Source organism: Pholcus phalangioides, unplaced genomic scaffold (assembly GCF_987345545.1).
Source record: "Pholcus phalangioides strain wild (caught in Gottingen) unplaced genomic scaffold, Ppha-v1.0 ptg000015l_1, whole genome shotgun sequence".
Classification (NCBI taxonomy): Eukaryota; Metazoa; Arthropoda; class Arachnida; order Araneae; family Pholcidae; genus Pholcus; species Pholcus phalangioides.
In genome coordinates this window covers 89,753,312-89,779,626 of record NW_028301608.1, presented here as the reverse complement: position 1 = coordinate 89,779,626, position 26,315 = coordinate 89,753,312, and the positions used below count along the sequence as shown (strand labels likewise).

The 26,315-nt window shown below is 34.8% G+C and overlaps 1 protein-coding gene across 3 annotated transcripts in view; it reads left to right on the top strand.

Moving 5' to 3' along the window:
• The window catches only part of IP3K1 (inositol-trisphosphate 3-kinase-like protein), a 105,518-nt gene extending 79,573 nt beyond the window's left edge, over positions 1-25,945 (top strand). For 2 of the 3 annotated variants that reach the window (XM_089244732.1, XM_089244733.1), the window contains exons 2-10: positions 16,841-17,095; positions 17,298-17,382; positions 17,991-18,137; positions 18,741-18,813; positions 19,347-19,482; positions 21,644-21,700; positions 21,844-22,020; positions 22,147-22,320; positions 24,923-25,945. In XM_089244732.1, the coding sequence (XP_089100858.1) occupies positions 16,841-17,095; positions 17,298-17,382; positions 17,991-18,137; positions 18,741-18,813; positions 19,347-19,482; positions 21,644-21,700; positions 21,844-22,020; positions 22,147-22,320; positions 24,923-24,964 (1,146 nt within the window). In that variant the 3' untranslated portion in view covers positions 24,965-25,945. Of the gene's footprint in view, positions 1-4,324; positions 4,796-16,840; positions 17,096-17,297; positions 17,383-17,990; positions 18,138-18,740; positions 18,814-19,346; positions 19,483-21,643; positions 21,701-21,843; positions 22,021-22,146; positions 22,321-24,922 lie in introns of those variants that run through there. The other variant, XM_089244731.1, reaches the window with a different exon arrangement.
• The last annotated feature ends 370 nt before the right edge of the window (positions 25,946-26,315 follow it).

Genomic DNA, 26,315 nt, shown 5'->3' with positions numbered 1-26,315 from the left:
CAGACTCATCCGCCATCTTTGAGTATGTGTGACTTCTGCATTATCACTACAGCCCATCGCCGTTCCCCAATTCTACTCTTTTTTAACAGTCAGACATGCCAATTGGAGCGGTAAAATATATTTTTTTCTTTTGCCAACAAATGGAGGAAGATGATTCTGCTCTAGTTTACAGGCAATCCCCTTACGACGCATAGAAGTCGATGTTACGAGTGTATTGAGCAAAGCCACAACTCTACAATTTCTAGAATCAAGCATATTTTGCTCGCAATATCGAGTTTTGTTGGTTTTTCGGAAGACATCGCATTATTTTATGAATGATCATATTATTATGCATGATCAAACAGTTGATCAGTCTTCACCGATGAATAAGCTTGAGGAATTTCCCGGATCTTTTTGCGTGTATGCGAAATGGGATAGGCTTAACTGGATGGGAGCACCTGGTGACAATATACTATAATACCAAAATATTCTGGGGGAAATCAAGTCCGTTCTACTTTCGTCCCCACGTCGTCCTTGGAAAGTTTTTGAAGTAGGTAAAAGACTGAAAGTTTCGTATGAAAGAGAACTTAGATCCTCCCTACCTTTTATTGCTACCTGAAAATGGGTCCCACGAAAAAAAGTATTAAGGATGCCCTCCTGATTATTAGAATGTAGGTCAGGCTCATAGCCAACGCCATGTACCTCTAATATTTTTGTCAATATACTCTAAGTATGTCACTTTTTTTTTTCTTTTCTTGAATAAGACTTGGAGCGTTCGGTATTTTAAATCAGATCCTTGTTCTTGGTTTCGTGTGATGAACAATGTGTTCCGGACCGGACAATGTTCGATTTAACCGAAGCATCTGCCGCGAGCTTACAGTAATTGCTAGTGATTTAACCTTTCTAGAAGATTGTTCATCTTGATGATTAATCCCCCGCGCACCCACTAGTGTTTTGCATATCAATATTATAAGCTCTAGTCACCTGCTGCGCATTAAAGTAGTATTTAATAGACTCGCCAAACCGCATCCGGTCGGTCACCATATTGTGACGTCAATGGATGAATATCGCGCAATCGCTCTAGAAATGACCAGAGGAACGAACGTATCTCATCCTATCTGGCGGAACAAGGCGAGTTCCTCTATCTACCCAAGAATATCCCTTTTTTGTTGTTTTTTTTATTCTTCTGATTATGGGACAACACACCTGATGTAGAAGTTGTTTTTTGGCGTGGCTGATTATCGCCCGTCTTGGCTGGCAAAGACTTACTTTGTTGTTGCCATATCTTAAAAACAAGAACGAAGTTTTGTCTGCAATAGTTTCTCAGCCGGAGGTGACGTTCATTGTGGTTGGATGTCTGTTGTATTTGGTCATGTCAATCGTGATAATCAGGACCCGGATGTTGATAATATTTGCATTTTTGAATTTTTCCGCACTTTAAGGCATTTCCGGTTTTAGGGCATTTTTAGGATATTTTTTCACTTTCTAAATTTCCGAATAAAAAATAAAAAATATATGCATGAAAAATCATATGTGTATTAATTGCATTGGGTAATTATGAAAAATTAGACAAGCATCTTTATTTTTTTTTTTAAATGTTGCTTTGTGCGTGCTTTCATCACTTTTCATTTGTATCATAAATTACAGACAAACTTCAGTACCAATTCCAAATAAATGTATTCAAAATTCCAAGAGCTGGCCACATCGCTAACCAATAATAGTGAATTCAAAAAAATATGAACTATATGGAAGGTTTAAGGAGAAGACTTTTTTCCGTAATTTAAAAGGTTGATTGGGAACACGGGGGAACAATTACACTAGAGAGGAAATCTTCAAATTCATGTTAAATGATTTTGATTCGTAAGCTGCTTCATGCGTTAAGATTTTGCTAGCTTTGTTTCGCCAGGGAAATATTTAAAGGCAGAGGAAGTACACAAGACCAAACTTCAGAGCATTCTGGTTTCCAACCATCCAACCCTTACAAAAAAAGGTTTGGACCTTATTGATGCTATCGATAGAATCAGTGAAGTTCTTCAGGTGTGCTATGGGCGATGGGGTAGGCCAATTTGCTATTACGAAATTCGGCCAAAATATGGGTGGCAGTGGACTTACTGCCCTAAAAAAATTTCTGATTTCTTAACCTGGGGCGCGGTAGCTCGGGTCGATAAGATGCTCGCCTAAAGTACCAAAGGATGTTTAGAGGTGTCGCGAGTTCGATACCCGGTTCGTTCTTGTCAAAACAATTTGACACAGGGGTACAACAAGAAACGGCGCCATGACTGCAGGAACAAATTGCTACCGCAGGGAGTCCCCATCGAGGGGTCAGCGCACCAACCTCTCGATGAGTATATAAAACAAGCCTGCCGTTCGGAATAGTCAATAAATTGTAGGTCCCGGTCTAATTAGCCCTCGTGTGCAGAAAATGACCGTGGTGCGACAAAAATGATCAAATGATTTCTTAACCGGAACGTCCAAAAATTTTGAAATTGAAGGGCAATTATATAACACCGTGTGAGTGGATAATTTTTTTTTTTCTTTTCTAAATATCCCCAATCACATCTGTTTGTGTTGAATAAAGTTTACCTCCGTTTTTGTAACTTCACTTGCAGAAATTTATATTTTGTCTTCTACATCTTCCAACCCATTCATAAACTAAAAATTAGATTTTTATCAAAAATTGCCAATGCAATTTTTCGAATAAACATGTTGAGACTATATTTACTCGTGATTTTAATCGATTTTTGGCGGAATTTATTCTTTCACTTTTGAAGGCCTTTTTTCAGTTTTTGGTCACTTTTCGGGATTTGTTAAGTCAACAACATCCGGATCTTGATGAGAATAATGTGTTGAATACGGCACATTTTTCAAGCAAATGTTGCAGGCCGGTTCGCGAACATATTAAAATAAAATAAAGCATTGCTCAATAAGTTACTCGGTATATATTGTTCCGCATTAATTCTTTATTCTATTTTATTTAAACACTTCCATTAATGATTAATCAATCAAAGGTAATTTTCCCATAAACATAATTCTCTCCTCACTCCATCTGCCCAAAATGAACATAAAAAATATTTAGTCAATCACTATCAACACCGATGATCTTTTACGTCATTTCTCGGCTTCTGCTCATTTCACATACTAAGCGTAATTATGAGAGTTCTCTATAACTAAAATGAGAAAAATATTCCACCTACGCGATTTCGGAAGTTTAATATTTTAAAGGAGCAAATGTCGATCACGACATAACGGCCTCGCAACACAATCATTGCAGGACCAATAACTGGTAAAAAGAAAAAGATTTTCCGTATGGTTTTTCGACACTGAAAATTGGCATAAATTTTATTTGTCATCTTTTTCGATTGTTCCAGTAATATTACTTTTCAATGTCTATTTTGCATGATTTGTGAAGAAAAAATTGTTTTTAATTAAACATTTCTGTAATTTTCCGCTGATCATCATTCGCAAGATTACTGAGGAAATAAATAAAAAATGAACCTGTACTTTGGTGGTTGATTGATAAGTTTGGTTTTTTTCCCTTCAATTTTTAGCAATTTTTTTTTTTTCAATTTATTAAATGCAGAAAAATTTTCAGGCGTCTACAGTGGAAGTTCATTTTACTGGCACATGTCGTATAAACATTCCTACATAATTTCAGCAATTTTAGATGTAAAAATTGACAATTTCAGTGTTGATTAATTTATAATCTCGTTACTTTTCTTCGAAAAGTTTTCAGAATATTTCATCGCATTCGTCGATATTTTGTATGGTTGTTCATTATAATGTAAATGATGTAATGCGATGATATTCACATATAATCAATATAGCTTGATAATTCTCCGTAAGTAATTCAAATCCATGGTAACATTCGCTTGCAGTGTTTCCCCCCCCCCCTCTGGTGTTGAATAGGGGAAAAAGAGATGATAATCACCAAATACGTGAAACTTTTTTTTTATCAACTTATCTGATTTTCGTGAAAAGTAATGAATTAAACTTCGAATAGTGCCGATTACCAAAATATGTATTTCACTACACCATTACGAGTACGTGGTTCATAGTCCACTGATGATCATTCGATTACTCACAATCTGATAAATTATTAATCTGTTTTTCTCATCTCGCACCCAGATGAAATACTGGGGCCGGTGCATTTACATTTATTTTTGAACAACGTTCTCTTCAGCCTGGCTTCCTGTTTATTTCTGACTAATCTCTGAGTCGTTTCACGATATTTTACTACGACTTCTTTTTTTTTCTCTCTTTCTTTTTTTGTCTTGAGTTGGCGAGTTTCTGGTCATATTGGCGGTATAAATATTCTGGTCCCAACGAGATTCTCTTTCATATCTTCCTGGCTCATACTCCCGCCAGTGATTGCTCAGAGACGGAATATAAAAATACTCTTGGAAAAATAATCCTATCGTCGTCGTTGATTTTGCCTTTGGAGAACTTCTCTTTGCATGTGCTATTATCAATCCAACAGGTTCATAGTTAAGTAATAGCATTTTTAACTGCTACTTTTCTCAGGCGTTGCACCTGGTTCCTGTCTCCTTGCGGACTAGTGATTTCAGCTGTTGATCGCTCGGATCATTGGTGAAATTCTCGGATTCTTCTCCTTAAACGTGATTTATATATATATATATATATTTTTTTTTTGTTCCTTTTTTCACGGGAGGTGGTAGCATATCGCTACCACTAATCGCGGATAATGTGCAAATCCGCATGCTGTGACATGAAAAGTTTGGACGGTTTGGATTTACACATAGCTTTGAAACAGTGGTCTGACTTGAAGGAGAGGTTCAGTTGCCAGTCGAGAGACCTGGTGAGTACACCAATTGATAATAATACTGTATTTTGCCTTTACGACATTCACCGCGAATATGTTTATTAGCTTTTATTCCATGAATATTATAAAGACTAGCTCTCTTGAAATTAGCTATCTCAATAACCAGCTGAAATTACTTTCGACATAGTCAGTCTGTTGCTTGCGAGCACCACGGTGCTCTATGCTTGTGCATGATTTCGCGCTCGCAAGTTCTTAATCGACATCCCAATCAAACCATCCCATTCAAATTCAGTACAAGAATTCTCACATACACACACATTATCCTAGTCTTTATTCAAACTTATGAAGGGTTTCCGGCAAAAAAAGGAGGTAGCCCACATCAATTTCAAGTTAAAGATAATTCTTCTAAAATTTTTTTTTCAAGCTGCGCGTGCAGATATTTTCCCAGTCATTTTTCTTTTATTGTTTTCACATGATTTGGCTCAATTAGCATGCAAAAAAAGATCTTGGTGCTATGAAACGAATTTTCGCACTTTGGAACTGCCTCCTTTTTATACAAAATTGCGATTGATCACTTACTGGAAGAATTATTTGGCATTAAAAACACATGATACTAATTCAGAATTTTTTTTAACTGGAAAAACGCAAAGCTGACATTTTTTCAACGGCAAAGTTATTGTTTTTACTGTCGCATTTATCCTTGGGTGACATCTGGCGCATTTTTCTCTCAGTCGTATCTGCTCCCAGTCCTCTCCAGATGAACATGATTCTTTCATGCGTCGGATTTGTGCAAAATAGCTGAAATTCTGATGATGGGCGTAAACAGGGCGGGAGACTGTATATTTAAGGGGTCAAACTTTTTTCAAAGTTATGAAAAATACAAGTTATATCATCTTGATTATTCTGGTGGTGCTGTTGATGAATCTTAACAAAAAAAAAAACCATGTGTGTGTTGATATTTAATTCTACTCGCTGCTTGGTCTTTAAAAACTTTTTTTTAGAAAAAATTTATGAAGACTTTTTCATTGTGCATGAAATTTATTTCAATTGTTTTTTAAAAATTTGTTTCATTGTGCATAGCCGTTTTCGTGAATTCGTTTTGCGTTTCTTTGGCTCTAGGAAACCATTCCCTTCCACGTTGTTTACATCGGCTATCTGATCAGATAGCAGCAGACTTTAGCGAGAAAAAGAATGTTACTTGCGTAAATCCGGTGCGACAAGTGCATCCGGAGCAAGGGCATCGTTGATGCTTTCAAGAAGTAGATCTTCAGTTGGAAATTGATTCCCCGAGGACTGAAACTAAATGTTGAAACATCTTTGAAAAATATCAGTTCTCTTTGAAAGCCTAGGTCAGTTTTTTTTTTCTTTTCGCCATAGAATATTTCGGGACATCAGTATCGAGTTCATTTTCTTCCGCTGACGTATTCAGTCAAATCTAAATTTCAAGGCACTTCGTCTCGTATCTGAATTAGTTCGCGATTCCTTCAATACCTCTAAATTAGCAGGTTCGTGAACTTTCTATCATTATAGGAAGTAACGTAGACTCGAGAGAAAAATAATGAATATTCAACTTGTTTCATATCGGACCAAAAAAAAACGTGATTGCTATCTGCTCCTACATCATTTGTTTCATAAGTGTAGAGCAGTAGTTCACAACCTTTTCTTCGATATGTCCCATCAAAGCATCTTGTAAAATTCTGATGCCCCCCCCCCCTTCTCCCAAGATCAGAAATTGAGAAAAAAAATTAAAATATTCTAAAAAAAACTCTTAAATGCAGTTTCAATCGCTTTTTTGAGAATTTAAATGCCTTTAGTAGGTTGAAAACTCAAAATTCATTATTGGAGAATTTTATTTGTATTTCTTATTTATTCTTTTATTTCATTTTTCATTGAAAATGAATCTCATTAGTTCTTACATTATTTTGTCGTCAAATATGAATTTTCATGAACTCTGTTTTTCATTAAACATTAATCTTCAGTAATTGTGGAATTTTTCATTAATTATGAATTACCGTGAATTATGAAATACTTTTTTACCAGTTCTGAAATTATTTCTTTCAATAATTATGGAATAATTTCTCTCAAAATTATGAAAGTATTTCTTTCATTAGTTCTAGAACTATTTCTTCATTGAGGTTTTTCATAATCATTTCTATAAATTCTGTAACTATATAAGCTTTTTCGTTTGCGGGCCGCTGCAAAAAGTTTTGAGGGCTACATGTGGCACGGAGTCCATGCTTCGAAAACCCCTGGTCTAAAGGCTCTGAAGAACATGGAATCCCTGTAACAGAAAAATAAAAGACCGAAGGCACAGTTGAAGTAAGGATAAAAAAAAAATCAACAAATTAATTATTCGAACGATAACAAATAATGTTTCAAAACATAATAGAAAACTGAAATGCATAAACATTTATAAAAAAGGATTTGTTGAAAAGGACCATAACAAAATGTTATCTGTCAATAACCCATTCTCAAATTGCTCTCATTAAAATACAATATTTTCTATTTTAAAAATCAAATTGGCTATTCTACAAATCGCATTGCACGACGTTGGGAGCCTCTGGTGTAGAGTTTGATTTCGGTATTTTCATTGATAAGTGAATTCAACGTATTCAATAAATGAAGAATATGTTTCGAGTTGAGAACGGTGATGCACCCGGATCTGATGCTCCACTGAACCCAGCCGCGGTGCACTTTTAAACCGGATGTATCAGTGCGTGCCATGCGCAAGTCAGTGACACGGACTTTTTTTCTTTTGCTCGGCTTCGTTTGCCCGGTTTGGCACGCGGAATGATGACCCGTGCTACTGTTGTTCCCTTATTACGGGTTGGCACGCTATCGTTATTGTTTTGGCTCAGCAATTTGAAAAAAAGAAAAACATTTTTTTGAATATAAATCTATAATTTTCTCTTTTCCTCGGTCGGAAACGTTCTCGGTATGTTAGTCTTCTATCGCTTATACGCAGGAGCTCCTGAAAGTATGTCTCGCAATTTATCTTATTCGTTTGAGTAATAATTTTCGGGATTTGTATAAAAGAAGGGTTAAATACAGGGTGTCCCACAAATTCCTAAGTAATTGGAAAATTCATAAAAATTGTAGGAATCGGGGAAATTTGAATGCGGTTTGCGAAAAAGTTATTTTCACCAAGGGGAATTTTTTTATGCAGAAAAAAAAGTTTTGTTCAAATTTTTGTTGATAGAAAGCCAGGAAAATTATGAGGGCCAGGGATTTGCATATTTTTCCAGTGAGTACAGCGCGGCCGAGGTTACATTATAAAAGTTCTTCAACCAAAAAATTGCAGTCAATATGCTCATCGGTTACATTCGAGTGAATGTAAATGGTTGTTTTTGTTTTTTTCAAATTACTGTAAAAGATCTTTTATCATACTTTTATAGTGTAATGTGGTAACTTTTCCGAAACCGCATTCAAATGTTCCAATTCCTTCAATTTTTATGCATTTTTAAACTATTTACGAATTTGAGACACCTTCTAAAGAAGTTTTTTTCGACTTTTGCGAACTTCTCCCTCCCTCATGTTTTGAGGAACCTTTCCCTATCGGTCATTTCCTTCTGTAGTGGTGTAACTCAAATTGTTATTTTTTTTGTAAATGTCTGTATTTAAAATTTGAAATGTTTTATTTCTATTTTTTCCCGCGATACTGATGCGCAGTAAATTTTATAATTTGAATAATTTGTTAAATTTCTAATATTTAGATCAGTGTTTTTTAACTTCTTCGCTCATCCCCCCCCCTCTTTGGATCCCCCCCCCCTTCACTTAGGAGCGAGATTATTTCTACTTTGAGTTTTTTGAGTAAATTTATTGTGAAAGAAAAATTTTTTTAACAAAAAAAGTCAATCTTCCAACTCAGACTGGCTTTCCACAGATACACTTACTTTTCTCTTTCAGCAAGATTTTGAGCCATTTCATGTCAAATGTTTGCTTAAGCTTAGAGGAAATGCATTAAAACAAAAGCCTGAAACTTTAATAATTTTAGTGGATAAACGGATTTTGGTATCAAGACACTAATGCACGCCGAAACGAACAGTGAGGACATTCTAAATCTGCAAATTTCGGGCCGTTTCTGGAACGAATTAAACGATTTTTCATAGAAACCCACAGTGTTTCAACTAACGAATGTGATTCCAGAACGAATTGTCTTCGTTAGTCGAAGTATCACTGTATTCTATAACAGCAATGTATTAAAATGAAAAACCGTTTTGCTTCGTTTTCTCGAGGAAGAAAAAACACATTGTTTTTCACTTGCAGTCCATAAATTAGTGTGACATTACTAATGCTCATTAAGGCCGTGTATATAGTGAGGCGACCAAGAGGTACGCGAGAGTGCGTGAGAGACTAGCAATGAAAATAATTGTGTTGTTCTGTTCTACACCGCACATGTTCGAGGAGCGAGAATAAGAAGAGAGAAAAACCACTCAACGAGGTGCGGGAGTTGAATAAACATGTTTGTTTTCACCTCGATGCGCTGATTTTCTCTATCTGCTGATTGGTCCGGTCCGTTTCTCCCTTTTTTTTTCTTTCCCTCTTTTGCGGAGGGATCATCATCACACCCTTACATTTCAGAACCCCTTCGGCAATTTTATGTATGCTTCCTCTCAATCCTATGAATTTTTTTCATTCCTAGTCGCAATTCTTTTAACTCGTATCTCTTCGCTCACTGTGAGCGAAGCCGGCTGATTTCCATCATTATTCATTATCATTTATTGCGGATCCCCGTAGTTCTTAGGAACTCTGATTGAGAAACACTCATATAGAAATCCGGCGTAGAAGAGGAATAAAATTTATGCAGTCTTGAATGATATGCCTGATACTGTTTTTCCATGAATTTCATGTGTTAAAGGTCTTTTGTTGATTTCGAAAAAGCGAGTTTCTAAGAAAAATTGGAGTAAGAGTGCTAAGAAAGTTCCAAGAGAGAGTTGTACCGATAAATTAAAAACACATTTCTAGAGTAAAACACACACTATTGTTTATCTATGTTATTCTTTCCAAGTAGTCATCGTGTTCGCAATGTTATTTCTGTACGCATTTCAACCTTTTGTTGCTAAATTTTATATATAGTCGAATCCCGTTATAACGAACTCCAAGAGACCGGGGAAATCAAAGGAATTCCAGGTTTTTGTATTGTTCTTATGTAAACTTATCTGGTGGATTAGAAAAGTGTTCGTTAAAACGAGATTTTCGCAATAACGGTATTCGTTAAAACGGGATTCGACTAGTTTTGTTGGTTGCTTCTAACAATTAAAAGTTATATCTTAAAGTATATCTTTGCTTATACAGTTGAATAGAGTCACAGCTAAATTAACAATCTAAGCATTGTTCGCACGTAGGTCTGCGGTGGCCTGGTACGGAGAAGGTGTTCCGTAATCATGTACGTCATGACCATCACATTTCTGTTAGCACCAACATCGAGAGTTCCGTTTATTTTAGAAAATGAAATAATTCCCTCTTTTTTCTATGTATATGTTCGTTGTTTCCGATGAACGTCATTTCGTTCCTGCTAAAATAAAAATAAATAAATGAAAAAGATTTTTTCTCGCTATTCTCTCGTAACGGGGCTTATTTCGTCAGAATGTCAATCAGCAAGTTGTTGAGCAATGCATTATAATGCTGTTTCACATCGTTGCTTTGCCGTTTACAACATTATTGTGCATTGGAGTAAATTTATTGATGTCTTTGACGTCATTGGGGATCTGGGTCGATTTATGTAATCTCTATTTTTTTAGTATAATCGCGAATTTTATACTTTTTATCGGGTGAATCTTTAAGCTCTTATAATAGGTATTGCTTCTCATCCGTCACAATTATCGGCTGATCATTATAATCAATTCTGTGATCCGATTGACGAACTAAACCTCTCAACTTACTGTCGAAAACAAACGTAAATTTCAATTTGACAATTTCTGCTCTATATTTGATTTAATCATTAGAATGTATTATCAAAATCTCGATATGGTATTGGGTTCTCTCTATTAACTCTATTGAAATTACCACGTAGTTCATGGTATCCCATAAATTTGTAAATACTGTAGTTTTAAAATTCACAAAAATTGAAGGAATTGGTATATTTGAATGCGGTTTGCGAAAAAAAGTTATTCTCACGAAGGAGGTTGTTTGTGTGTGTGTGTGTGTGTGTGTGTTTTGTACAGAAAAAAAATGTCAAAATTTAAAAAAAAAATTCCAATTTTTGTCGATAGAGGACGCTGCACGAAAGTAAATCTGGAAATATGCAAATCAGAGTCCTACAAAATAAAGGTTGCACACGTTATTGGTGAAGTTGTTGTACCTCAGCCACGAATCGCTAGCTGGAGCTCTACGAACGCTTCAACACAGTAGAGATTGGAGAAATTCAATTACTCTTGCCGGACTGACATTCAGCGTCCTCTTTCGACAAAAATTTGAGCTAATTCTTTTTTTTTTCTGTACTACAAAAAAGTACCCTTCGTGAGAATAACTTTTTCGCATTCAAATATACCAATGCCTTTAATTTTTGTGAATTTTAAAACTATTTACAAATTTATGGGACACCGTGTATATGAGTAATTATATTACGTGTTTCGTCTCGTCATCCTCTGCTCTGGTGAAATGTTCATTTTCGATTTAGATAAAGATTGATTAACCATCTGATGAATATTTGGTCTATTTTTTTCTCATGAACAAACCTCTTTTGGCACTCGTGCGATGAGTCCGATACATTTTATTGATTCGATGAGCAACCAAGACAATTTGACACTTTTTCCTCCGTGCTTTTTTTTTCTTTAAATACACATATGAACGATTTAGTTTTGTTTTTTGCTCTGAGCAAACAAACGCTTTTATCGCGGCCTGGTTAAAGTGCAAGTTGCTGCTCAAATGATAAAACTAATAATAGTTATTGCCATATTTGGAATAACGTGCCCAGTTTGCTAGTTCCAAGTTTGTGTGTGTGTATAACGCTCACATAAACATTTCACACACATACACCTTTATGCAGTTTGTTTGTTAGTGCACATTCCATTCCGAAGAAGGTACCGATTGACGTCAGAACTTGGCATTTTTGAGCTCAGCTGTTTTAGAAGCAGGAGAAGAAAATACAATTTTTTCCCCGTTGTGATTCTGGGCATGTGTTTTTCTAAGCGCCTTATCGGATTTAATGAAGGGGGCTTTTCTTCTTAAGCACTCTTTGTGTGGCTGGCTGTTTCAGCTGTTCGTGCTTCTTTAAATACGCTGTTCATTTTATCGGATATCATCATTTATATATAAGGTTGTGCATTGAGTTGATACTTGCTCTAGGTTTTTATTGATTTTCGAGAAATAGGTTCGCCTAAAATATGTTTTCGCGCGAAATTGGTTAGCTATTTCTTTGACTAAGGAGGTCTTTGAGTCGTATTCTTGATCTCAGCGCTCACAAACGTTTCTGGTGCGATTTATATAAACTAACGATTAACCTTCTTTTCTTTTTTTTTACTTTTGTGGCTGTTGGTCAGAAGTATATAATAGTAATTTTTAATATATAATATTGTATATATATATAATTTGTTTTTGCTTTTGTTTCGAAGAAAGCGCTTCTTCCAGGTACGGCAAGCAAATATGGGAACAGATTGCAGTACTAGCACAACTCTGAGATACGTTGGGGCCACACATATAGTCAGAACACACATTCCTTCATGTACCGATTCATTAGAAATTCCGCAGAAAAATGTGCACCGGGTGCATGTACGTTGAGTAGTAATGGATAAAACAAACAATTGGCAACCGTTAATGCTACAGTGGAGAGCCAAGTAAATATGTTGATCGATATGCGTGTTTCGAATATTTTTGTTCGCTCTGTAAGTTCGTCTAGAGAAGGCCATTCGATAGATCTGTTCCCTTACCTGTTTTTCTATCCAAGTCAATTTTTAAACAACAAATAACCGAAGTCCTATTTTCCACAAAAACTCGAGTTGTGCCGTGTTACAATCTCATAGATGATGGGATAAACATTTTTTATCGGACATTGATGGGGAGTTGAATGCGCAGGATTTTATGATAGGTGCAAGTCAAAGAACTAATGATAACTATAGCATGAAAGTAATCAGTGTCGCTCTCACGTTCCGTACTAATTTATGGTCTTTTGATATAGATATCGATTTTCCCAACTTTTCTTTTTTTAAATATTCTTCTGGGTTAGAAAAAAGCTATCGAAAATCGTTCAGGGCAGTGCTCTTCAATATTTTCGATTTCATGAGCAGCGTTTATGCAAGTGCTTGACAAATCGAAAAAAAAATTAAGCCCTCAGCTAAACTTTTTAGGAGCCAAGCATTTTTTTCTCTACTTTTCCGGGGCCTGCTGACTCCTTTTCATGATAGTATTCATGCTGACAAAAATTTCATATTGTTCTCAGATCTTAATTTAGTAATCACACATAGAAAATTTTATGCGCCCATGCCGATTTTTCAGTTGCCACCTGGGATTTGACATATCCTGATTTATGCCCTTCATCCAAAGAAGAGCACTCATACGGGAACTCGGACAAATGCTCACACTCTAATTACCATGATGCAAATCCTTCAATGCAACTTTAATGGTTTGTTTAATTGAGCAATCCATCAGTACTTATCGAGTACTAAATCAATCATAGCCATCGTACACTCTCGTAGGTGCTTCAGCGAACACCTGTGTGCTCGCGAACAATTAAGTTCCAATTTCCGAGTCTAGCTTATCTAAATGGGATGGGATGGGATCGGGATTCCATCCACGGCTGATGTTTTCTAGGAAAAGGGATATATGGCTCAGAAGAAGGTCTGAGCTTCAATATTCAGTAAAACAATCTCTGCAGTGGCCGTTATCTTACCTTCTGGACTAGTCTTGATACACATCACCTTGAAGAAGACATACGTTCATTCGGTGGTTGAAATCGCGTGAAATGCCTCAGATAATAAAGCGGTCATGACGCGCTCTCTCTCTTATGTTTTGTAGCTCCTGTGGCCTTCCTTAGGAGAAGGAAACGAACTGTTTTACGTCGGGCGACCTTAACTCTAACGGCTTTTTTTTCTTCTCAACTTCTTACCTTTCATTTTCCTAAGGCAGGCCTTCGAGAAATGGACGGAACCTGCCAGTTCTCCCTCTTCTAGCTGTCATTTATTTTTACACATATCGTAAAAGACCTCCATTTTGGAAGTTAGGATCCTGTCTTAATACGTGATACTAGTTTTAAACTGGTTATTATTATTGCCAGGCATCGAGCCACTGAAAAATTCGCATCCAGAACTTTTTTCAGCATTAGGCTAATATGTTGTGGTAAAGTTTTTTTTTTTGTTTCATTCCCATATGTACAGATTCGCGCTTTACATTATTTTTTACTGTGTTCCGGTTTCGTATAGTTAGTCGCCCAAGGACCCGTTGCTTAATATGTTGTGATAATAATGTTTCACTAAAGGAAAAACGTCAAAATACTTTTTTTTTTTTTAATTTCGCTTCCGTTCTTCCGTTCATTAATTTTCACGAGCACTCATTTGTCTGGAAATTTTTTTTCGCATATCATTTTTGTACAATGGTCCATCCTTCACGAAAACATAAGAACTTTATTTTGATCAATTTTGCCACCTTTGTATGCCTGTTTTTGTTCTCGAATTCACGACAACGGAAACTTTTCCACAATTGAAGGTTTGGCTGCAGAAGTGAGATAGTTTTACACGTTTATAAGTTTTGTGCCAATAATTTTTTTTCTTCATATATTGTTGTTTTCACTAGGATTTGGCTTGATTAGCATGAAAGACTATCTCCTTTGAGCTACAGAGCTGCTGTTTTTTTTAGCTCATTATTTTTTACTTTTTATATGATTGGAAACTCACAATATTGTTTCTACATTTCTCAAATTTTCACTGGCCAAATTTAATCTCGATGACATCTGGCTCATCCGTTGCATTGTCTGCTCTGTTATTTTTAAAACCACATTTTATTCCGTCCCGTGAATGTTTTGGGCCAGTTCCGTCATCCCTTCATACTGAGCAAATGCTATTGGTAGGCTATGGGCTGTAAAGACGCTAACGAACCTGCATCCTTTTTAATTCAAACGAACAAGGCATCTGACTTAAGGCCACTACCTACTACTCTGACGTGACGTAGGATCACGTCACGTCAGAATAGTGTGTAGTGGCCTTTATCTACTTGATTTCTTGCACCAATTGAATTTTTTTTCTTGTATGATTGGATGTGCAACAAAAATCATCCATAAAAATAAATACTTTTTTGCAGCAAACCTTTCCATTGCCGATGGGCCACCCACCAATGACTTCATGACTCCTGCTGTATACAGCTGGGAAAGGAATTTCGCTTTGTGTAAAACCGACCACATTTTTAAAGTAATAGCATGTGAGTCAAGGAAATGCCATAAATGGCAAAAGAAGAGAAATCATAGTCACGTTTCAATGCAATATTTGTTCCTAAAGCATGGGGGGGGGGGGGAATGCGCACAATATTTTTGTTGTTTTCTCTTACAGAAATGTTTAATGAGGCTTAGCAGATGTCTTTTGTCTGTCAGACTTTATGATTAAGTGGCTAGCTGACAAAAAAACTGCACCCCTTTATTTCCCCCCCCCCTTTTTTTCCCAGATCAATTTAAAGATGTTACCTCATGTGCTTGGCATGTGGCTGACACTTGTTAATAGTAGGCTATATACGCATCTCATCCTCACTGAGGATGCTCTTTTCTTTCCTTTTCATTTTATTTCTATTTTGCCAGCAGTCAATTACATATTGCCTTGACTCCAAAACGGTTGATGAATACAAACCAGAAGTAGCAGATGCATTCAAGATATGTGAAATAGGTTACACATTTTAATCACTGTCAATTTATATGATTGACTTTACTGTATTTATTTTTTTTGTAGTTTATTTACACATCTTTTTGTGGTCTCCAACATATGGTTTTTTTTTCATAAAGGTATGATCGTTCTTTTTTTAATCTACATCAACTGTTACACCATCTACAAAGTTTCAGTGATTTTAGTACTGTAATGCCGTGATTTACGATTTTCTCAAAAACTTAATTTCGTGTCATATACGCCTTTTTTTTTTTTTGAGTCCCGAAGCTGTAAATTAAAATAAAGAAACAATTATAGTATTTACACGCTGTATGGCTATAAGCTAACATCACAAGATATAACTGATTGAAAAATGTCAATTAATTATTACGATATTATTGATGTCACTCCCGGCTATTGAGAAACACTGCCTGAATTCGCCATATCGTTGCAGGTGCTCAAGGGATACAGAAAGACTGGACAAATCCCTTGCATCAGGTCTCCATGACTAAAAAAAGCTTACGTTGGAGTCTTTTCTATGTATAACTACTAAATTAGAGTGGGTACAGCAAAAAAATTTTCGGAAATTATGGCCGCATGTCTGCTATCACGCAGAGATAGCTAAGTTTCTGAAAAGTAAAAGAAAACATGCTTGGCTTTCCTAAAGAATTCGGCTAGGGCCAAAAAAAAATTTTCCGATTTGTCAAACCCTGTGCTTCAAAATATTCCGATCGATTGGCTTTATGGATGCACAGATTCCTTAATGATTGGAATCAAGAGATAAAAACACAAAAAAATTTCAAGAAATATTTTGTGTTTACTTATGGTATCTGGTGAGGGGTGAAAAAAAATTAATTGACCAATATAGCGGTGAATATCTATTTAATATTGAACTTGCATTCAGTTTTAGAAAAAGATAAAAGAATCAATGTAACATCCACAAAGGTGATTACTAGTAGGTTGTTAATTCTGCTTATTTGGTTCAAGGATATCGTGGATAACCTGTAATGTTCATGGTATTTAATGAGTTTTTAAATGTGATACTCATGATACTCATCTTGTTTTATGCAATAAAATCCATTGCTTATTAAGTCTTCTTTATTCATTGCGAATGATTCATTAAAAAAATTATGCTTTGATTATGTGATGCTGAGCATTTTCTTTTTTTTTTATAAAGAAGATTATCATTCAGTGCTTTTCTTCATAACAAGTTCTTTGATTTTGATCACCTTTCCCCTATTCTTGATAATAGTAGATACTGATAAACAATATCTGATTTTTGTTTCATCTGATGTTATTGCAGGCAGCGCGGAAGGCGGACAGCCAGGCTGTCGAACTGGCAAACATACTGAATCCTAAGGAGAAAGATTGTGAGAGCAACAAGAAACTGACCAAGAAGAAGATCCAGCAGCTAGCAAAAAATGCATTTGGCAATTACCAGAACAAGTTGGCGGAGGATTTCAAGAATGGCAACTCTCGGAACGAACAGCCTTCATCTCCTTTTATGCTTGGAAACCATGTTCCTAACAACCTTACTTTGCTACAGCTCTTAGCATTGGTAAGATATGATCAGTTATAAGATCACACAAATATTCAAATATTTTTATAACAAAAAGCATTTTGGTGTCATACATTCATTGATCTGATCAATGAATACTGCCTTTGCACTCTTCAATTTTGGCAAAGTAATTGTTTGGCACATTTCAAGTACAGGACAGCCTTTTTTTTTACACTACTACATTTCATTCTTTTTCCCATAGAATGCTCTTGATCTCACGGCTCCTGCTAGTAACATTCTACTGAAGAATAGGCCAAATAAATGGATACAGCTATCAGGTCATGAAGGTTAGTTTCTTATATATGAGCTGGTGCAAAGTTTCTAAATTTTAGTTTAATTTAAACAATTTCAATTACATACATGAAGCGCACAAACCTGCAAAAGATTAGGTTGATGGGGGAGGCAGGCATAACCTGGAAGCCCCACAAGGTTCTCAGCAATCTGCAAAGTTAGGAAAATGAATAATGGTCAGGAATAACGTCAAATATAGTCATGTTCGGCAAAAGTCTGGGAAATTTGCAAACACTTGATAAAATTCAGGGATAAATTCTGTGAAAGGAAAACACTGAAACTCGAAAAAAAATCTGAAGGTTAAGATCCTGAATTATATATATTTTTTTAGGAGTTTTGGTCAGAGATGATCAAGCAGATTTGCCGGGATTCCTGCCCTACAACCTTATTATTACTTATTGCTATTCTTTTTTGTAAAAATGTAGACTAATTAGAAATAGCATTTTACTTAGTAGAAAGGGGAGGGCCTCTATCAAAAATTCTGGCTTAAGTGCCCTGTTTCGTTATGCTGAGATCCTTTACATGAAGTCATTGCTATCAATCTTTAATTTTATTTCATGTAACTTCTGTATAATTTTTAACTTCTCATTTTCATCTATGTCAGGTTCTTTTACTCCAGCTGGACCAGGAACAATATGGAAGAAATGCAATCCAGATATGATAGAGGTACGAGCTTACAAGAAGCTAATGAATGATCCTCTATCTGCTATGGTACCACATTTTTTTAAAGATGTGGAGTACAACAAAGAACGTATCCTTTAAAAAAAGTTTATATTTATGTATATGCTTGCAGAGAAGATCTGTGAATTGAGATTCAGATAATTTAGGCAATTATATTTTAAAAATGGACAGATCCCTGGATTTCCCTAATTTTACAGATCCTAGATTTCCCTGGACAGATCGTAACGATCTCTTGGGAATACGTGCTGATCACATTATTTAAAAAAAAAAAAAAAAAATTTAAATAAATAAAATAATCACCTCAGTGAATTTTTGTTGCAGATTAATTGCACCTCAGTCTTTTTGTTTGTTTTATTAATTGTTATTACGCATTCTTGCATTTTGAACTGATTTAATTGGCCACAATTGTTTTTGTGACTTGAGTGCTGTTAATTTAAATTATAAAGAAGTTTTCATTGATTGTGCTGACATTTCCTTAATCTCCCACTGTATTCAAGAATTTAAAATTTTTATTAAGCTTATATGATGGTTTTTTTAAGTATTCTATTAAATAAACATTTACAATTGCATTCCGGTTAACTCAAATGATTAAAAAACTGTCTCGTATTACTGAAAATTACATAAACTTTTTGGAAATTAATGAAAATGTTAAAATCCTTGACGTAACTGGCAGATTTTATTGAAATGCAAGATTTGCTTTATGGCTTCAAAGACCCTTCTGCAATGGACATCAAACTTGGCACAAGGTAAGGAACATATGCACATTCTGTTGAATGTGAGGGGCAGGGCCGTAACTAGGCAGGTGTGCCCACACAGGGCCCACTTGGAAGTTGGGGGTCCCAGAATAGGCCAAAAGGGAATTCCTGTGCAAGAATTTGAATTCATGCTCAGGACACAGGAATGGCTAGTTATGGCCCTGATGAGGGGGTCAGAAGCAAAGGCAAGGCGTGCAAGGGACAAACTTTGAAGAATTGAGTTAAGCGTTTAAAGAGGTTTCTTCACCCAGCATCTGACTACTGGCAGATGGACGGGTCTTTTTTTCATACTAGGGATGCTCTCTAGTGGCCACTAGTTTGACTGCTGTGTAGAGTTCTATGTAGTGGATCAACTTAGAAGCTAATTTTCTCAAAACTAGATTTTGATCCTTTGCATCCCTTTACTTCTGACTCCCCCCCCCCCCCCCCATATGGCAGTTTTAGATGTGGGTAATGAATTAAAAAAGGGAATCTGAAGTATCCTGTAGAAAGAATGAAAGTAATTTTTTAACTTTTTTTTGCAGGACTTTCCTTGAAACCGAAGTTCAAAACCCAAAAGAACGTGGTGACCTATATGAGAAAATGATCATAGATGATCCAAATGCAGCAACACCTCAAGAGAGGGAGAGGAAAACTACCACAAAATTAAGGTACATGCAGGTAAGTTTGTGACAAAATATTTCTGATTATCATTCATTTTATTTCTGATGAGTAAAATGTAGTAATTTTCTTAAAATGTAGATGTAGTAACTTTTTGAGTTTCTGCAATTACCAAAGTAATGGCATATTGTCAGCTTTTGTTGATTAATTGTATTAATTTCTTGGATTTGTGCTATCTTCACTACCACATTGTAAATAAATTGTTTCATGTAAATTAGCTACTAAATTAGTTTTTGAAATCCATGCTAAAACTATACAAGCTTTTTTTGCATAAATAATGGAGAACCCTTCCTATGAGATATATTCTACTATAAGCTCTCTACAGAATTCCTTTTTCTTTTTTTTTTCACGCAAGGTAGCTCATTAGAGTAGTTAAAAAACAAAGTAAACATTGTAGAATTGTGCTTTTTTTTCCATGAAACAATTTAGTAGTAGGAACCAAAGGGCCTAACTAGGATGAAGGGGAATAGGTTTAGAGATAATTTGGTTAAGTAAGAGTGCAATTAAAATCTTTAAAATAAAATATGTATGTGGTATGTAAATATGTATGTTCTGCATATTTAATCCCCTGGGTGTGTTTCATTGTGAATATTGCAACATCAATATACTGATTAAATTTTTGAGATTAATTATAGATAAGAATTAATGTAAACTAAAATGACTAGAGATTTCTGACATTTTTTTATTATTCCCCTTAGTAATTAACATTTGTTGACTCTCAAAATTTCACCTCTCGAAAGAATTAGTGTTTAGTTATTTGTTTATATAAGAATAATTGTTTTGTAACTTATTGTAACAAAAAAATTAATGTGAGAATCAATCATTCCCAAGTCACCTCTTCATGTGGGGTTACTTGGATGCAGAGTAATAGATTATTATATCAACAAGTCACCCCTTCAGGAGGGGTGACAATATATATATATATATATATATATGGCTTTTCAAATCATTTTTCCATCTCGCCCAACTAGAAATAATTATGGACAAATAAAAAAAGTATGAATACTTAAATTTTGTTTTTATTATGAATATAAATACAGAGAATTATTCTTTCATGTGTACAGTGTTAATTGGCCTGGTTGAACACGCCTATTTTGGTTTTAATCTGTAAATGTAGTGTTAATCTCTTAAATTAATTAAAAAGCTAACCTGATCTTCTGTGTAATTTCTATAGGGCCTGAAGTCTAACATATTCTTATGGCAATGTTTTCTCATGAAACCTTAAAACCCAAAACATAGGTTATGATAAAAGTAGGTGGGGGGGGTAATTATGAGAGATTTACGTACCTTTTTTTTCGATTGTGAAGGCCCGCTCGGGCAGCTAGACTTGGAATCACCTCTCTATTTCATTAATAGTGGCTATGGCATCGTCTAAATCAAAAAATTAGAATATGTACCCAAGTCACCCCAGTTTACAGTATATCATTATGTTTTAAACATGTGAGTGTTCTAAAATTTTAAGTTATGCTGTAAACTTTTGATTATTATGTCACTTGAAATCAGAGGTAAAAAGGGGTATACTTATAAATCAGGTAATCAAAATCTTCTGATAACATTATTGTTTTTTCTACATCAGTGGTATTCTACATGAATTTAACTAAAAATGAGAATACTGAATAAAATAAGTGGCTATAGTGTAGTATAAGTAAAAAGTATGAACTTTCGAAAAGTCTGTGATTACCAATTCATTGTGTATTTTTTCAGACATACACAATTCTGTTGATAATCATTTGATTTTGCACATCAGTGTAGTGGAGAGAGAGAGAGGTGTCCGATAGTTGATAGTTTACTGTTGATACAAAGTTGCTACAAATTACTGTAGTAAAACAATAAGATCTAATGCGACATCTGTGGAAACAGGATTTTTTTATGACTGGTTTGAGGGAAGGTCTCGTTAACCCTTTGAGCGGCAAAGACAAGATATCTCGCCTCCTTGAAGGGCCTCTTATTGGACATTGGCAAGCCCAAATATTTTTTAAAGTTGATTTCTCAATGAAACTTTTCCCTATACCCTTTACTTTTTGCACCTGCTGAAAATAGAAAATCCTTCTAATTAAAAAAGATATTGTATTTTACAGAGGGTTTAGTGATTTCTACTGTGCCTCATGTATGTCCTTTTCTGAAAATATAAATATAATTATGTTTTCATTTTTGTTTCCAGTTCAGGGACACCCAAACATCATCGCAGTCACTTGGCTTCAGGATCGAAGGATTTAAGGTTGGTATTGTCTTGCTCATTTGAAAAAAATATATATATTTTGTAAACTGTGAAATTAATTGCCAATTTACATAATTTCTATCATCCACCCTCCTAACTAGAAAAACTTGCTTCAACTGAAATGATTGTTTTTAAATTCTTAGGTCAATGGACAGGAAAAAACGAACACAGACCTTAGGAAACTACGTGCAAGGGATGAAATATGTCGTAATATGGTCCAGTTCCTTAATGGCAGTGAAAAAGTTAGACTTCAACTAATTTCCCGATTGCAGAGCTTGAAGAACAAATTGGAGAAATCGCCTTTCTTTCGTTCACATGAGGTAAGTCAAGTTGTTTTACTTTTAATTGTTTCTTAGCAGTTTTCCCCCTCCCTTGTTATTTGAATAATTGACAATGGTGTCTCAGATCAATTTTACACCCACTCGTTTTTCTCTATTTATTTTCAGGTTGTAGGAAGCAGTATCCTTGTTGTCCATGATGGTAAGCGTGTTGGAGCATGGATGATTGATTTTGGTAAAACATTACCACTGCCTGAAGGAGTTACTGTGAATCACAAGTCAAAATGGGAGCTTGGAAACCATGAAGAAGGTTATTTGACTGGATTGGATAACCTTATTCAGGTAAGAATCAGACATACATCTCTACTATTTCAAACGCACATTATCTGAATTCGCAGCCAAAAGCCGTAAAGGGTTTAAAAAACAAGTCAGTAAACAGAGACAATATTTACATGTTAAAAGAAATTTTAATAAGGTAAAAAATACCCAAACATGCTAATCACGCTGCCCATAACAGTTCTAAACCACTAATACCCCCAAAAATGACAGCCAATCAGGAAATGACCTAGTAAACTATAAGCAGGAGCTTGCCTTCGACCTTATCCTTTCACTTGATTAGACATGCTCTCTGTTTGCTGAGCAATTTGGTAATGTGTCAAGCCGGCTAGTTGTGATGAGGTCCTTGGGTCACAGCGAGATCATACGGTATTATATTTTTCCTCTTTAAGATGGCATCCATCATGCATCCAAACACATGTTAGGATTTTAAATATTTTATTTTATTTCCACTTGTTATAGTGTTTGCTACTTCATCAACTCTGGCCATGTCACTATATTGCAATTTACGGCCATTAGTGAGATGGGTTGAAAATGGAGGGCTATCTATCGATGGTCGCCTCAAGCTCATTAGGGAAAATATCTTATCTATATCCTCCCTCGGGTTTGAACCTGGGACCGTGACAACAACCTTCACGGTAATAGATGAGCCAATTACCACCACACCATTCAAGCATCTACGTTATAGTGTCTGAGAACTTTTAAGGTAACTAGGTCAAAAGGTAAGGTTTTGCTTAAACCTAGAAGATGGTGGTTATTGATTTCTTGTCAGAGTTGCCATCTGCATATTCTTGTTATGACTGACCTAAACTCAAGAAAAAGTAAATACCTCTTATGAGAGAAAATGGTTTGGGAAAAATATGTGATGGTTGTCAGGAAGAAAATGTGTTATCTTGGAATGACAAATAGTTCAATGTACCAGTTAATGATTTTATAATCCCCTCCGCTGTCCAAGAGAAACTTTTATGCTAGATTGTGTAAGTAATATATCACAAAGTTTAGGCACAACACTAATTTTGAGTTTTATAAGTTATTTAATGTAAATTGTAAGGTTTTACACATTTTGTGCATGAACCCTACAACAATTGATTAAATAACAGATAAAAAAACAATGAATATTTTGAATATTTGCTGCATTATAGCAAAAACAATGAACACGCATGCCACAAAAGTTCAGGCAAAAATTTTAAATAATATTTTTTAGAAATCGTAATCGTGTAAATTATTTTAGTAACTTGTTTGATTGTCATTTCACTATATAATATCAGTATAAATTGTATACCAAATATGCCATTTTTCATTGAAAGTACAAGGTTTTGTAACAACTCTTGGACAAATCAAACCATGCTTTCACAATTGCATTTTTCACTTCTGAAATCGAAAAATATTGTTTTCTATTGCCGCACATGACACATATAAGGATACCACATAGGTTTTCTATGGGTTTGAGATCCAGATTTAGGGCTAACCAATCTAGTGATGGTAAAGATGTTTTGGATAGTGCGGATGGAAACATTATCCTGCCAAATGGTGATAAATGGCTTTCAATTGTTTCTTAGTACATTTCTGAATTCTGACTGCCATTTAAGAATGCCGATGAGGTCAGTTCATTATAACCAAATGTTCTTCATGCCATTACCAAACTCCCATCTTGCTGCCTACTCATGTTCTTGGACTCTTTTCTTTTATCATGCCAATAATAAAAATAACCATCTATAAATTCCACTTCCTTTCATCACTTCCTCATATGTGCTGCTATTTATCTGAATACGACATATGGTCTCAAGCCTAGTCCAATCATGCTCGCTTTTGGTGGTGTTTCAAGAAGAGTATACAAATCAGTTTGCTCTTTTGTAAAAAAGCTGACTTTGTTAATTTGTCTTCAAACAGTTTCTCTCGAAGTATTCAATTCTGTTCTATGTTTTATTTCACTAGCAGAGTGATTTTGTTGCAAAGCCAATATTTGTATTTTTTGTCGTCATGTAAACTGGTCACTAGGTCTCAATTTTGGTTTACAATACTCACCACTAGCACCCTATAGATGCCTGATTTAGATAAATTTAATTCAATAAGAAATTTCGGAGATAGATTTACCTTGTGACTTCAATGCTCATATCCTGAATACTTCCTTATCCGAGAACTGGGTAAATTTTAGTTTGATGTTGACTCACAAAAACATTCAAAGTTCATGTGGCAACAATGAGAAACACCCTGCTTTGTCGTAAATCTATGTGACACATTGAAATTTTCATAAATCTGATTCTGTGATTCTACTTTTGATGGCATCAAAAATTGTATTTCTTTTATTCAAATTTTTAATTTTTATGAAACTTCAACCTCATATATCTGACTTTATGACTACATTCTGACTACATGATTTCTGATCGTGAATAAAATTAACTTAATCTATCTGCTAATTTTAATTTTATTAAAGAATATATTGTGTGCCTAAACTTTGTGCTGCACAGTATGTATTTGCAAGTTCAATAACATCATAGAAGACGAGTTGAGTCAGTGTGATGTAAAAATCAATTAGAGGAAACAATTTGTTTTTTATTACCACCATTATTGCAATTTTTATTTCTTACTTGATATTTATTTTCTATAGGTTCTGAAAGACTGTGGAGTAAAGCGTTGGAGTAAAGGCTAAAGAAAAAAAGCAGCAAGGAGGATCAAATTCATTTGTTTGTGTTTTTGTTTCTTCTTCCCACCTTTATCTTTGAAGGTTTCATTGTTTGATTTTAAATCAATAGATGTTTGTTTCACCTGCTCAAAACTGACAAAAGAAAAAAAAGCTGTGAGCAAACTGTTGACTTGAGAGCATTTCTTTATGGTTAGTGATAGAAAATTTGTTGTTGTCAAATTGTTTTTCGAAAGAGCAGTATCAATACAAACTAAACTTTTTTAAACTCTAAATAAGAATACCAAAGACTTTTTTCCTGTAAGCTCTTCATTGTGAGATAAATGTTCATGGATCGTCTCTTAATTATTGTTTTACGTCATTTCACTTCATTTACCTAGTATTATCAAAATATGTGTGTCGCATTGATATATATTTTTCTTAATGTTTGGATTGTAGTTTTGAATACTATTGAAACAATTCAAATACCTTGATCGTATTGAATACACGAGTGAAATTAATTAAGGTGAGGTGCCATGTGTACAACAATGACATGAAAACGCAGGGAAATATGATTCATAAAACATTCCTTTTTTGAGGAAGAAAGTAGCTGTACTTATTAGTTTTTCTTCATGCATCAATTAATTTTAACAACAAATTTTAACGTTTCTGTGTCCAAAGCAAAAATAATAATTTCTTATGTAATTTGTTGTACTGAACATGAATTTAACCATAAAAAAACTGGATTGGCTGCAGTTTTCTCTGAAATCATAAATTTAATACACATGTAATTACACAATGCATCGAAACACAACATAAGTATATAAAAACATAATAAATGTACAGAAAAAATGCCACAAATAATAAATTTCTCCAATATATTAGAGGCATAACATTACTATACATAAAAACACAGCACTAATACACAGAAATGCATTAATGTATTACAGCATAATAGTTCATTTGTCAGCATCTGTGACATGTACTTTGTTTTTCATTACACTTGTACTGGACCTGAAAGGCATCTCTTACAATTGTTCAACAGTAGTCAGCCAGCATTTAGGGTGACCATTTTCCCTGGTAACATTGTTCTACGGCCCTTAAAATTTTTTTTTACCATAGAATAATGCTCATAAAGCACTTTTTTAATTGTTAATATAATAATATCTCCTAAAACGAGAGCCAATAAAACTTTTTGAAGGTAATATTCATGTTCAGCAGGTCAAAACCATTCGGAATTGTATATTTTCATGTGGGATGGAATTTCATTGTTGTCAAGTGTTATCAGATATCACTTAAATGAAACATCGGGGTGATCTATAATTTTTAAACTTTTTTTTCAAATTTTTATAATAGACTATACAGGGATAATGTTTGTTTT